General features: G+C 41.7%; 1 protein-coding gene across 1 annotated transcript; it reads right to left on the bottom strand.

Moving 5' to 3' along the window:
* Nucleotides 1–480: 480 nt before the first annotated feature.
* On the bottom strand, nt 481–6,311 carry SLC30A10 (solute carrier family 30 member 10). Its single transcript, XM_067564941.1, has 4 exons — nt 5,719–6,311; nt 4,892–4,995; nt 1,612–1,851; nt 481–1,124 (listed from the first exon to the last, which is right to left on the bottom strand). Exons 1-4 carry the CDS (start codon nt 6,309–6,311, stop codon nt 652–654), a joined length of 1,410 nt encoding a protein of 469 aa, XP_067421042.1. The 3' UTR covers nt 481–651.
* Between the last annotated feature and the right edge of the window lie 4,122 nt (nt 6,312–10,433).

Below are 10,433 nucleotides of genomic sequence, written 5' to 3'. Positions count from 1 at the left end.
TTAAAAAATTACTGTTATTAGTGAGGCAAGAAATCAGCTTCTACTCCATCCCCTAAAAACAAGCAGCAGTCCAGAAAATAATGCAAGTCAAACATTCCTGAGTGTGTTTTCCAGCTATCAGACACTTTGATTTCATTCACAGGCTCACAGTTCAGAAGCACAAGAGTTATTGTTATAACTGAAAGCTCCTGACTACGTAAACTGAGTTTAAGGATTCGTGAAAAACATATCTACTAAATTCCTTTATGATGATACAACACTTCAATCCAGTACAATCATCAGCTCACTACGGGGCTTTCATTAAACAGCCCTTTTCAATAAAAAGGCCGGATTTAATTCCTAGTGTCATTGGCTATAAACTGCAAGCATCAGTCTGCACTGTAATACACATGTTACACTCTAAAAATAAAAACTCCCATCTAGTTAGGTCAAGAAATTAGTGTTAAATTGCATTACAGCTATTTTAGGTGAATGCAAAAAACGAAGATGACAATCCTTATTTTAGATAACAGGTTTTTACATATGTTTTGGTTTATAGCTACAACACAGATGGCTTTTCCAACACACCCTTCATCTCCAACCAATGGCCTCTTACTTTTCGGCCATTAGGTTTTGTTCTGTACAGAGATAATGAAGTGTAACATTAACTGTTTAAAAGTGTGTACTGCATATATATGATTTGTCATCTCCTGATTTTTTACAATTGTCTATATTTTTAATTCCATTCCCTGCCAGTGTATGCTCAATAGGAATTTCAACACCATATTTATTTAAACTATTGTCTTTATGCAGTGCTGGGGGAAGGCCATTTTTCTCAGAATAACCATTCTCAATAGTAAGTGGAGTTTCCTGCTGAGGGCAACACATCTGAGAAGCACATGCTTTCGAGATACAGGGTGAGCTGCACATTAGCTCAGAGGTCTTGTTGTCAATGTACTCCGGTTGGATGGTCACAGAATGGATCCCTGCTTCGTGGAAAACCTCCCGCATTTTATAAGCAGCATCTTGGTAAGAAGTGGTTTGGCACTTGACATGAAGAGTAGCAATATTCTTCCCACCTGCCAGTTCCCAGACATGCACCTCATGAAGGCTGCTAACCCCTGGCACATCAGTTAATCTTTCCGCTAGAAAAGATAAGAGAAAATAATTTAAAGGGGTTGTTGGAGGGGCCAATTGCCAGTTTGTGGGTATTATGAGGAACGGTGTCTAAAAGCCACAGCCCATGAGGAAAGAAACCTATTCAGGCTTATCCACCTAAGATATGCGTGTAAGGTTTTACAAGTAGTTGTAGGCAATATAGTTGTATGTTACTATTATAACTCAGTGTTGTTCCATTAATAATATTTTGTGGAGATTGTTTGTTTAACTGCTCAAGGTCTGGTATTTTTTATGTATTGTTGGAGTACCACATTCTCAAAATGCATACTTTAACTAATCCACAGAGATTTGAGTCATGTTGCTAGGACACAAACATGTGACTCCATTTCTCACAGTTCTTGAGAACTTAGAGCTGCTATGAGTATATAATCCAAACATGTCATTCCAGAAATAACACTGGCACTAAAGTATGTCATTAAAAAAAATAAGAACTCAACAACAAATTTGACTTACTCAGTACTTGCATATTAACACCTTTGGGAACCATCTGCAGCAAAGTGGTTGCAGTCTCTTTGATAAGCGGGAAGGCAGAGGACAAAATGATGATCACCATAATTATTGTCAGGCTTGGATCAATGTAACACTGCCAGTTACATGGAGTATTGGCATCCAAAGGAAGTGCATAGAATATTGCAGCAGCAACTACCACAACCACAGATCCAAGTGCATCTCCCATCACATGTAAAAGAACACCTGAAATAAGCATAACACAGTTTTACATTAGCCGTCATTGGGGAGGGGGAAATCTAAATGAACTGTTACAGACTTGATTTATTTTGTTCGACATGAAACTGCAGCATTTAGGAAATTATTACCATGATCAGATAGAAAGCCTGTATCATCTTTGAGAATAAAACAATTGTGGTAGTGTGGGAATGGGACTAAACCTGAACCTGAAAACCTGTATTTTGGTGGGTTATTAAATGTTTAGGCTATACAACAGGTCCATAGATGTTAGCACTAGACAGCATGCCAACATACAATGTTTTTAATTGAATTGTTGGAGCTTACTAAGAGCTGGACACACCTATAAAGGGTGGTGATCAATTCATATATTATTGATCATGATTATAAAAGATCAAATAACTGAGCTACTAATAGAGGCACATAGTCCACTTCTCTCCTAAGTAGCTCAATTAATTATTCTCCTTGATAGCAGTTCTATGACCTTGCTGAGTTCTGAAACGTTAGCAACAATATAGATAACACTCACTTTGGAGGAGGAAACCCTCTAAATACACATGATACAGAGATGGGCCTGAACCAAAACCACAGATCCAAACATCTCCAGACATTGGACAAGTTTGGATCCTGATCTGAGCTTCATAACTCACCTAGCTCTATTATAGGCCAAATTAACACACAAACACACACACACATCCCTCCCCAATCCTTTTGCCCTGAGAGTTTGAAAACAACTCAGCAGGATGCAAAATTTGCAACTTGGTTTCACCTCTTTTAGTATAAGTATTTGTGCTATTGCAAGTTTGGAAAACACCCCATGCAGCTCTTCTACTTAATTCCATGGGCACAGAAGGTAAAGAAAAAAAAAAGAGAAAAGTGTATGCATTTTAAAAGACCCTTTTAATCCCTCTCTAGGCTAGCCCTATGTATTGCATTGAGTAAGGTAATGTGCTTGCTACACTTGCACAGTAACCTTAGATTCTTCTGTTTCCTTTTTGCAAGTTTAAGCATCTTTCCCTCAATGCGCTTTCTAACAATCTCTCCCATCCAAGCTTGCATTTTAATGCAACCCATGTTAGACTATAACTGCTCTACTTTTATAAGATTAACTTATCAATTTTTTTTTTTTGGGTGGCAGGGGGATACGTGGAGTTGCTTCCTCTGAGTCTTTCCTTTTTCACCCAATCTTAAAAACTTCACTCCTACATAATCTCCCTCTCAACTAGGATGGCTGCATATAGCTCCCTCTGAAACCTATCAATGCTCAACTGAGAGCTTTCCCTTTGCAGTGATGTAAAAGACACTAAACTCGCTAAGGCTGAGAATGCTGTCTTTGCTACCGCTCCTTGCCAGTTCTGGGCCCAAATGCTGATACTCCATATGGGAAGGGAAGGCAATATCATTAAACTGCCTTGAATCACTCAAGAACTAACTACTCATTAAGTACTAACTTTCAGATGAAACAAGTTTCTTCCTGGTAGGATCAAGAGAATTCTCCCTTTTGGTTCTCCAGAGCAATCGGCCGCCTACAGGTCCCCAGGGTCCTGACTGCAGTTTTAGCTGCAGTAACAGTGGAAGCCTCACTGCATTCCATTTAAAATTAAATTGGACTTGAGCATGTAACTCAGAGTTTACTGCTATGCTGATAAAAGGGATGGACAAAATGCAATTTCCCTATAATTCCAGGATGCTAACTGTGGATGTCTACACTAGGGAAATCTTCTAAAAATGTCTCACCATTGTAATATTGATTCAGCTCCTCTGGTATTAACAATATTAGGAGCCCTAATGAGTCTGGGCTGCTCAGTGCAGCTCAAGTTTTGAGCTCCATGTCAACTGAATCTACTCTGAACAGGATCAGAAGATACAGTGCTTAAAATGCACACTGGAGTGCGCCAGGTATACTAGCATGTAGTATTTTGAGGGTATCACATTCACCGTGGAAGGTTGCTGAAGCTGACCCCTAGAAGTTCAAGTAAGCGCCACTGTTTTAGCATATGGTGCAGTTTTGCAAAATACATTTTTACATTAGCATAATAATGAAAACACTGCACAAATCTTTACCATATACTAAAAACAGACACTCACCTGACCTGGCCACTTCTTACGTTGGATCCACTTGACACTACCTGCATAATGGATGTGGGAACATCACATTAGTGCAAGAGACAATGATCTGTGACCAAGAAAAATCTGGAAAAAATATTTGCTTAACATTTTTAATAGTGTTTTGATGGATTTCTTTGTTGTTTTTAAATAAAAGGTATCTTTAAAATTACTTATTCTCTGGATACATTTGGGGTCTTCAGAATTTAGCCACATAGCTAATTAGTTTTGTTTGTTTTTAAGTGCATGCAGGTTACCTTTAAGAACAGTTTAATTAACATACTTGATTCTGCAGATATTCAGAGGTCTGTGGAGTTCTTTCTGGGCAGAAAGAAGCATTTTGAGAAACAAATGTGAGGACTGAGCTGCTAGGAGGAGAGGTGGGTCTGTAAGAGGGTCTCTGTCAGGAAGCAGTCCACAGAACAACTGGGCTGCAGAACCACTATGCTATATCATTCTTCAGCACCCCTTACCCAATTGACTATGGGGAACCACTGACACCAGTCTTTATAGAAACTGTGCTCAAGCCCTTTGACTAAAAGTACTGAAATACTATGGTAATGACACTCAAGAAATATCTAAAATGTAGACAGAAAAGAAGAGCATGGGAACTTCAATTAGTTAAAATTAATGGAAGAGACTTTACACCTTTTTAAGCAGCTTCATCTTCAATTAAAATTTAAAATTTGAACGCACACACAAAGGGCCAGATCTTCATATGTTCCATTGATTTTGCTGAAATAATCATTGCCATTTCATTTGAGGATCTGGCCTAAGAACATAAACAAAAAACAAACCAGAGTTGGTCAAAAATTGTGAAATCTATTATCCTTTCCCCTTTTTTTCCATTGGAATTCTGAAAATATAAAAAAAAAAAAAAATGAAATTTGGAAAATTTTGACCAGCTCTAGTTGAAAAGTCTTTTTAAAAATAGTCATTGTACCTCTGATGTTCAAAGCTTCAGACTTTTTCTCTTTTTTCTGTACTATCTGCTCGTCAGGCCTTTTTTGGATGTTCAAGGAATCACCTGCATTCAAAGAAGAAACCCTGTGTTGTGTATAAATTCTACAAACAGAGAAAAAAAAACACACCAATCTTCTCAACACCAACTTATTTTAAAGAGAAACAAACAAAAAAAACCCCAAAAAAGGTCAGTTTCTGGCCAACAGTTCTTTAATTAATGACAGTTCTTTCCCTGCACATTTCAAACATACAGTATACTATACATACAAGCCTAAAATATGTAGCATGTCTGCATGGACTTTGTTCACTCTGCAGTTACCATTAAAGCACTTTGGAGGAGATTTCACCACAAACAACAGACAAGAGGATGTTGCCTATTTATTTTAAAGTTGTGACTCTTCCCTTGGGGGATAGAGAGAATAGTCACAACTACTAACAATAACAACGAAAACATAGAACAGGGGAAAATGAAATAAAAGAGGCGGGATGAGGGGATGCAGCCAGAAAGAACATAGAAAAGGGAAGGTTCATAGATTCCAAGGCCAGAGGGGCCACCGTGATCATCTAGTCTGACCTCCCGTTTAACACATGCCATACAACTGCCCCCAAATAATTCCTAGAGCAAGAGGCTTTTAGAAAATCACCCAGTTTTGAGCTACAGATTAAAAGGGGAGAGGGTGGGAAAGAGGAGAGGGGGGAGAGGGCCAGAACGGAGCGAGAGAGAGAGAAGGAGAAAGGGCAGGGGGAGGCAGAATGGGAAAAGGGAGAGGGGAACGCAGAGGAATGGAAGAAGACAGAGGCAGGAACGAGCTGGGAGAGGAGCCGGAGGGATCCATGAGCGAGCTAGGAGGCAACAGAAAGGCACCTGCTTTAGCCGCGTCCTGGCACTCCCCCAAAGACGCATCCTCCAGCCCGGGGCCGGGCACCCCCTGGAGCTGCTCCCCAAGGGCGGCGCGGGGCTGCGGGCGGCAGCGGCCGCAGCAGGAGGCCCAGTCCTGGAAGATGAGCAGCCCCACCAGGTTGACGGCCAGGCCGAGCGCCCCCACGATGAGCACCAGCTCGGGGCCGTCGATGCGCTCGGGCCGGGCCAGGCGCAGCACCGCCTCCACCAGGATGGTGAAGCAGAGGGCGGTGAGGAAGACGGCGTTGCTCAGCGCCCCCACCGCCTCGGCGCGGCCGTAGCCGAAGGTGGCGCGGGCGCCCCGCTGGGCGCGGCGGGCGATGCGCCCGGTGGCGATGCCCACGCAGAGCGAGATGAGGTCGGAGAGCATGTTGAACGAGTCCGACACCAGCGCGATGGAGTTGCCCAGGTAGCCGGAGACCAGCTCGGCCACGAAGAAGCCGGCGGTCAGCACTAGCATGAAGATCAGGCGGCAGGTCTTCCCCGAGTAGCGCCCCATGGCAGCGGCGCGCCCCGGCCTGGGGGCTTAGCGCTGCGCTCCGCCCCTCTCTGCTCCAGCCCCGCGCCTCCTGCTCCGGCCGGCCGGCAGGGAGCCGGGGATGAAGGCGGCCGGCTCGCCACGAGCGCCGCAATCACCGCCACCGCCGCCGGTGTAAGCCACTCCCTTTACCTTGCCCCTGGCGGCCGAGCCTCCGCGCCCCGCGCTCCGCTTATATAGAGCAGCGCCAGCCCGGCCCCCCGGGCCCGCCCGCAGCTCCAAAGGTTGGCACTGCCCCGCGGGGGCAGCCCGCCGGCTCCCCTCCCTCCTTAGCCGCCCAGCTGGAGCTGGGGGAGGACGGAGGGCTGGGGGTTTGGAGGAGGCTGGCCTTCATGCCCCTGCGGGAGGAAGGCGGTTTAATCCAGCTGCTAATTCTCGGTCGGACCGGTCCTTTCTCCTATAAAACCCTCGCCCTAAGCCGTGGCCTGTTTCCTGACCCTAGCCGGGTTGGGGAGAGGTGCCGCCCTCAGCCTTTTAAGTCTAGGTTCATGCAGCTGTAGGGCCCTGTTTTACTGGAGGATGGTGGCAGGGTATGATTTGGAGATGCAGTGCATGGCATCCTAGCCTTTGATTCAGTGAGGGCTCAGGGCTTCAGCGTGGCGCCAGCGTGAGTGCCTTTCCCAGACCTGCAGAGCAGCTCTGTGTGTGGCTCAAAAGCTCCTCTCTCCCTTGCAGAAGTTGGTCCAACAAAAGATACTACCTCAGCCACCTTGTCTGGCCAGATCACAGCCTAGGCAGCTCCAGGAGTGGCACACAAGGGCTCCTCTGAAGAGGCAGAGAGAGAGCCTTTAGGATTCCAACCCCCGCCCACCCCCAGGGTAAGAAATGAAGATTCCCTGTAGATACTGAAGAAAGTAGAGAACTACTGGGATGCTCCTTACCCCCTGCCCACATATGGTACCAGGTAGGAGAAATCCAGGACTGTTGGTGGAGGGTTTGGCTGGAGAGGAGAAGTCATCTAGGCCTGTTTTGGGGAGGGAGAGTGTATGGGAAGGAATGGATATGGGAGCTCATCCAAAGGATAAACAAATGAATATCTGGCTGGTTAATTGAACCATCATAGGTTTGCTCATCCCTAATATCCAGAGGCAGAATCTCAGCCCCCACCTCCATTCAGAAACAGGAGAGATTTTTCTCTTCCCTCAGACACACCCACCCAACTTTTTGGGTTAAAATAAGGTACATAGGAAATGCCAATCTATCATGGAAAAGTCTTGAATGTATAAGCTTCTCATATCTGTAAAAGACTGTGCACGCTGGGGAAATACACAGGTTTGATAAGGGCTGTATTGCTTATTCCCTCTGCTGGATGCTTAGGGTACTCATCTAATCAAGCAAAACAGAACTGGAAGGGTTATGCTAGCCCAATCATGCTTGCTGCCAGAATCTTCTTAAAAGCCACATGATGGAATAGAAATAGGCTCTGTGCAGCAATTGCTATTAAATCATATTAGATAGCCTCTTTCAAAATAGAAATACAAGTTATACATACATATAGATTGATTTCACTCACTACAAAGAAATTTGTAGGCTGCAGATGCAAGAATAATTAAAATGACATGAGTAATCTGAACAAGATGAAGTAAAAGAATACCTTATCTGGGCCAAATCTTTTAACAGGGGCACTAAAGCACACATGCACATTTGAAAATGTGGGCTCTTGGGGTGGTGAGGGAATTTAGGGAGGCAGAACATAGCTATTTAAGAATCTGTCCAGGACACTGGGATAAACATCCTTATTGGATCTTTAATGGTCATGGCCACAAAATTGTGGCCCATCTAAAAGATAACACTTCTAGTAACACAGTGGCTCCTTGGCACTGTGCTGAGGCACTGAGTCCATAGAGTACCATTTACTGAATTTCCAAATCAAACTCTGCCAACATCCTCCAATAAAAAAACAGCATATTGAGAAAGTACATATATTTTCATGAATCTGGTCATAAACCTATAGAAAGAGCTAACTGCATTTATGTGCTGTCTAGAGTGTTCTATAAGTGTCATGTACATACAAAAACTAAATAAGTAAACTTCCATGCCATGTTTCCAGTGTTGTTGTTATCTTTTTCTTGGTGATAAATCCTAAGAAGAATGGTATACATGTGTGTAAGGCAGAAAAGGAGAGAATTTGTCTGTTAAGTGTGTCTGTGTCACCCTGAACTGATCATATAGCTCTCAAAATTTCAAAAAGAGATGCAGAAAATTAAGCCATTCTCAAATAATTCTTTACTAAGTTCTTAGAAGAAGTGCTAATGGCATTGGAATTCCAGGGATCCAAAAAATGAACTTCCATTTTTCTCTTGTAAAATGTTTGCTCTCTGATCTCCAATAAAACCAAAAATTCTGAGGTAACCTCTAGAAAAATATCAAACTTGAATTTTGATTAAATGAGAAATCTGAGAATTGTTGAAAGTTAAAAGAAAGAAAATTATTTCCTTAGAATGTATATCTTGGGAGACAGCCTTTAAACTGAAAGAAACATTTTAGTGTTCAGGCTACTATTTAACACACACAATTTACCCTAAAATTTCACAGTAATCCCACTGCACCTAACCCTGAGCCTAGCATCAAGAAAACCAGTAGACTGACTGAATCGCCCTATAAAAAAGACCATGATATATAGGTTACAGTGGGAAATAGTAGACTTGTTAGTCCTGTCACATTTTCCTGGAGCACCTAGGTTTGTTCCTAGAAGCCTTCCCATCCAATTTTTAAAGAACTTAATTTGTAAAATGTCACCCCTATAGAGCTAGAGAGATCTGATGAAATCACAGGCAGTGGTGTTCTGGCTTAAAATATGTAATGGAGTCCAAATAACCTATGTGAACAGTAATATATATATGTAAGAAAAGAACATATGGCAATGTTGGCAACAAGATTTTCAAATTCTTCCACAAGCTAATGTGGAGCCAAAAGATGCAAAAGGTTGGCAAACTCTAACCAATCACTTTCTGTTGTATTCAACACAGATTCTTCTACACAGTCCTCCTTGAAGTCCAAAAAAACAAGTAACATTGGAATGACGAATAAGTCACTGAATGAGTTCAACAACAAGAAGAATTTCCCTAGAAACCACTAAAAAGAGTTTTCAAATCAATACAAGAGAGATGTTTCCATTAAAAAATCCCATCTTTTCACATCAAGTTCGTCTTTAAGAGCCATATAATTTAAAGCAAATTCTGGGAGACCTAGCATGCTAGAGAGATGTTAAGTTCCAGGCGTATATCAGCTAGACCTAAGCGAAATATTTCATCTGCAACTTTTTTTTTATGATGATGATGAAAAATGCAGCTTCAGCATCTCCAAAATGTTTTGGAAATTCAGGCTGGCCTGCTCATTTTTCATGTTGAAAAAATTCTAACAAAGTCTAACTGTTTTGTTTTGACATTTTTGAAACAAAACATTTTTAATTTTTTGATTGAAAAAAAATTTTCTTTTGAAATTTCCTTTAATTTTATTTTTTTTAAATAAAAAAAATCTTAAAACGACTCAAAATTAAAACAAAACATTTCATTTGACCTGAATATTTGTGGGGATGAGGGGTTGTTTGTTTGTTTTATTTGCTGAAATTTCAAAACATTTTGGTCTTAGGTCGACCCAAAAGGACATTTTTTTGGAATTTCCATCAACCTGAAAATTCAGTTATATTCTCAGTTCTAATTTCAACTGGTTGAGTGAAGCTAGGCAGCCATTCAGAGCATAATCTCCCACTGATGCATAGGGATTTACATATGCAACTTCCATGTTATTTGGGTATTCTTGTATATATCCCTCACACACTCTTCACGTAATAAACCACCCTCCAATAATTAAAAATGTACAGATGCATACAAATACATTGATATAAAAATATACTAAAAGCATACTTTAAAGAGAAGTCTCACTATAAAGATTAGCACAATAGGAAGAGAGGATAACATCATTAAGAATAATTCACATACTTCAATTGTTTTAAACTACAATTGAAAAATGTATGATAAGAGAAATCTTAAATAATGGTATAAAATCAAATGCTGGGTGACTTTTTAAAAAATGGTTTAAAATGGTGAGAGAGTGGACACCAAAATGCCATTTAAAAGAATT

The sequence above is a fragment of the Emydura macquarii genome, unplaced genomic scaffold (assembly GCF_026122565.2).
Source record: "Emydura macquarii macquarii isolate MOO-44397 ecotype Brisbane River unplaced genomic scaffold, CSIRO-AGI_Emac_v2 contig_2676, whole genome shotgun sequence".
In the NCBI taxonomy this organism is placed as follows: domain Eukaryota; kingdom Metazoa; phylum Chordata; order Testudines; family Chelidae; genus Emydura; species Emydura macquarii.
Note: the sequence above shows the minus strand (reverse complement) of the source record. Positions and strands in the feature narration are given on the sequence as shown.

Coding starts and splice junctions, on each gene's coding strand:
- SLC30A10 (XM_067564941.1), bottom strand. CDS start 6,311: ATGGGGCGCTACTCGGGGAAGACCTGCCGCCTGATCTTCATGCTAGTG. Junction 4,996..5,718: donor TCCGGCTCCTCTCCCAGCTC/GTTCCTGCCTCT, acceptor TACACAACACAG/GGTTTCTTCTTTGAATGCAG. Junction 1,125..1,611: donor TGTTAATATGCAAGTACTGA/GTAAGTCAAATT, acceptor TATCTTTTCTAG/CGGAAAGATTAACTGATGTG.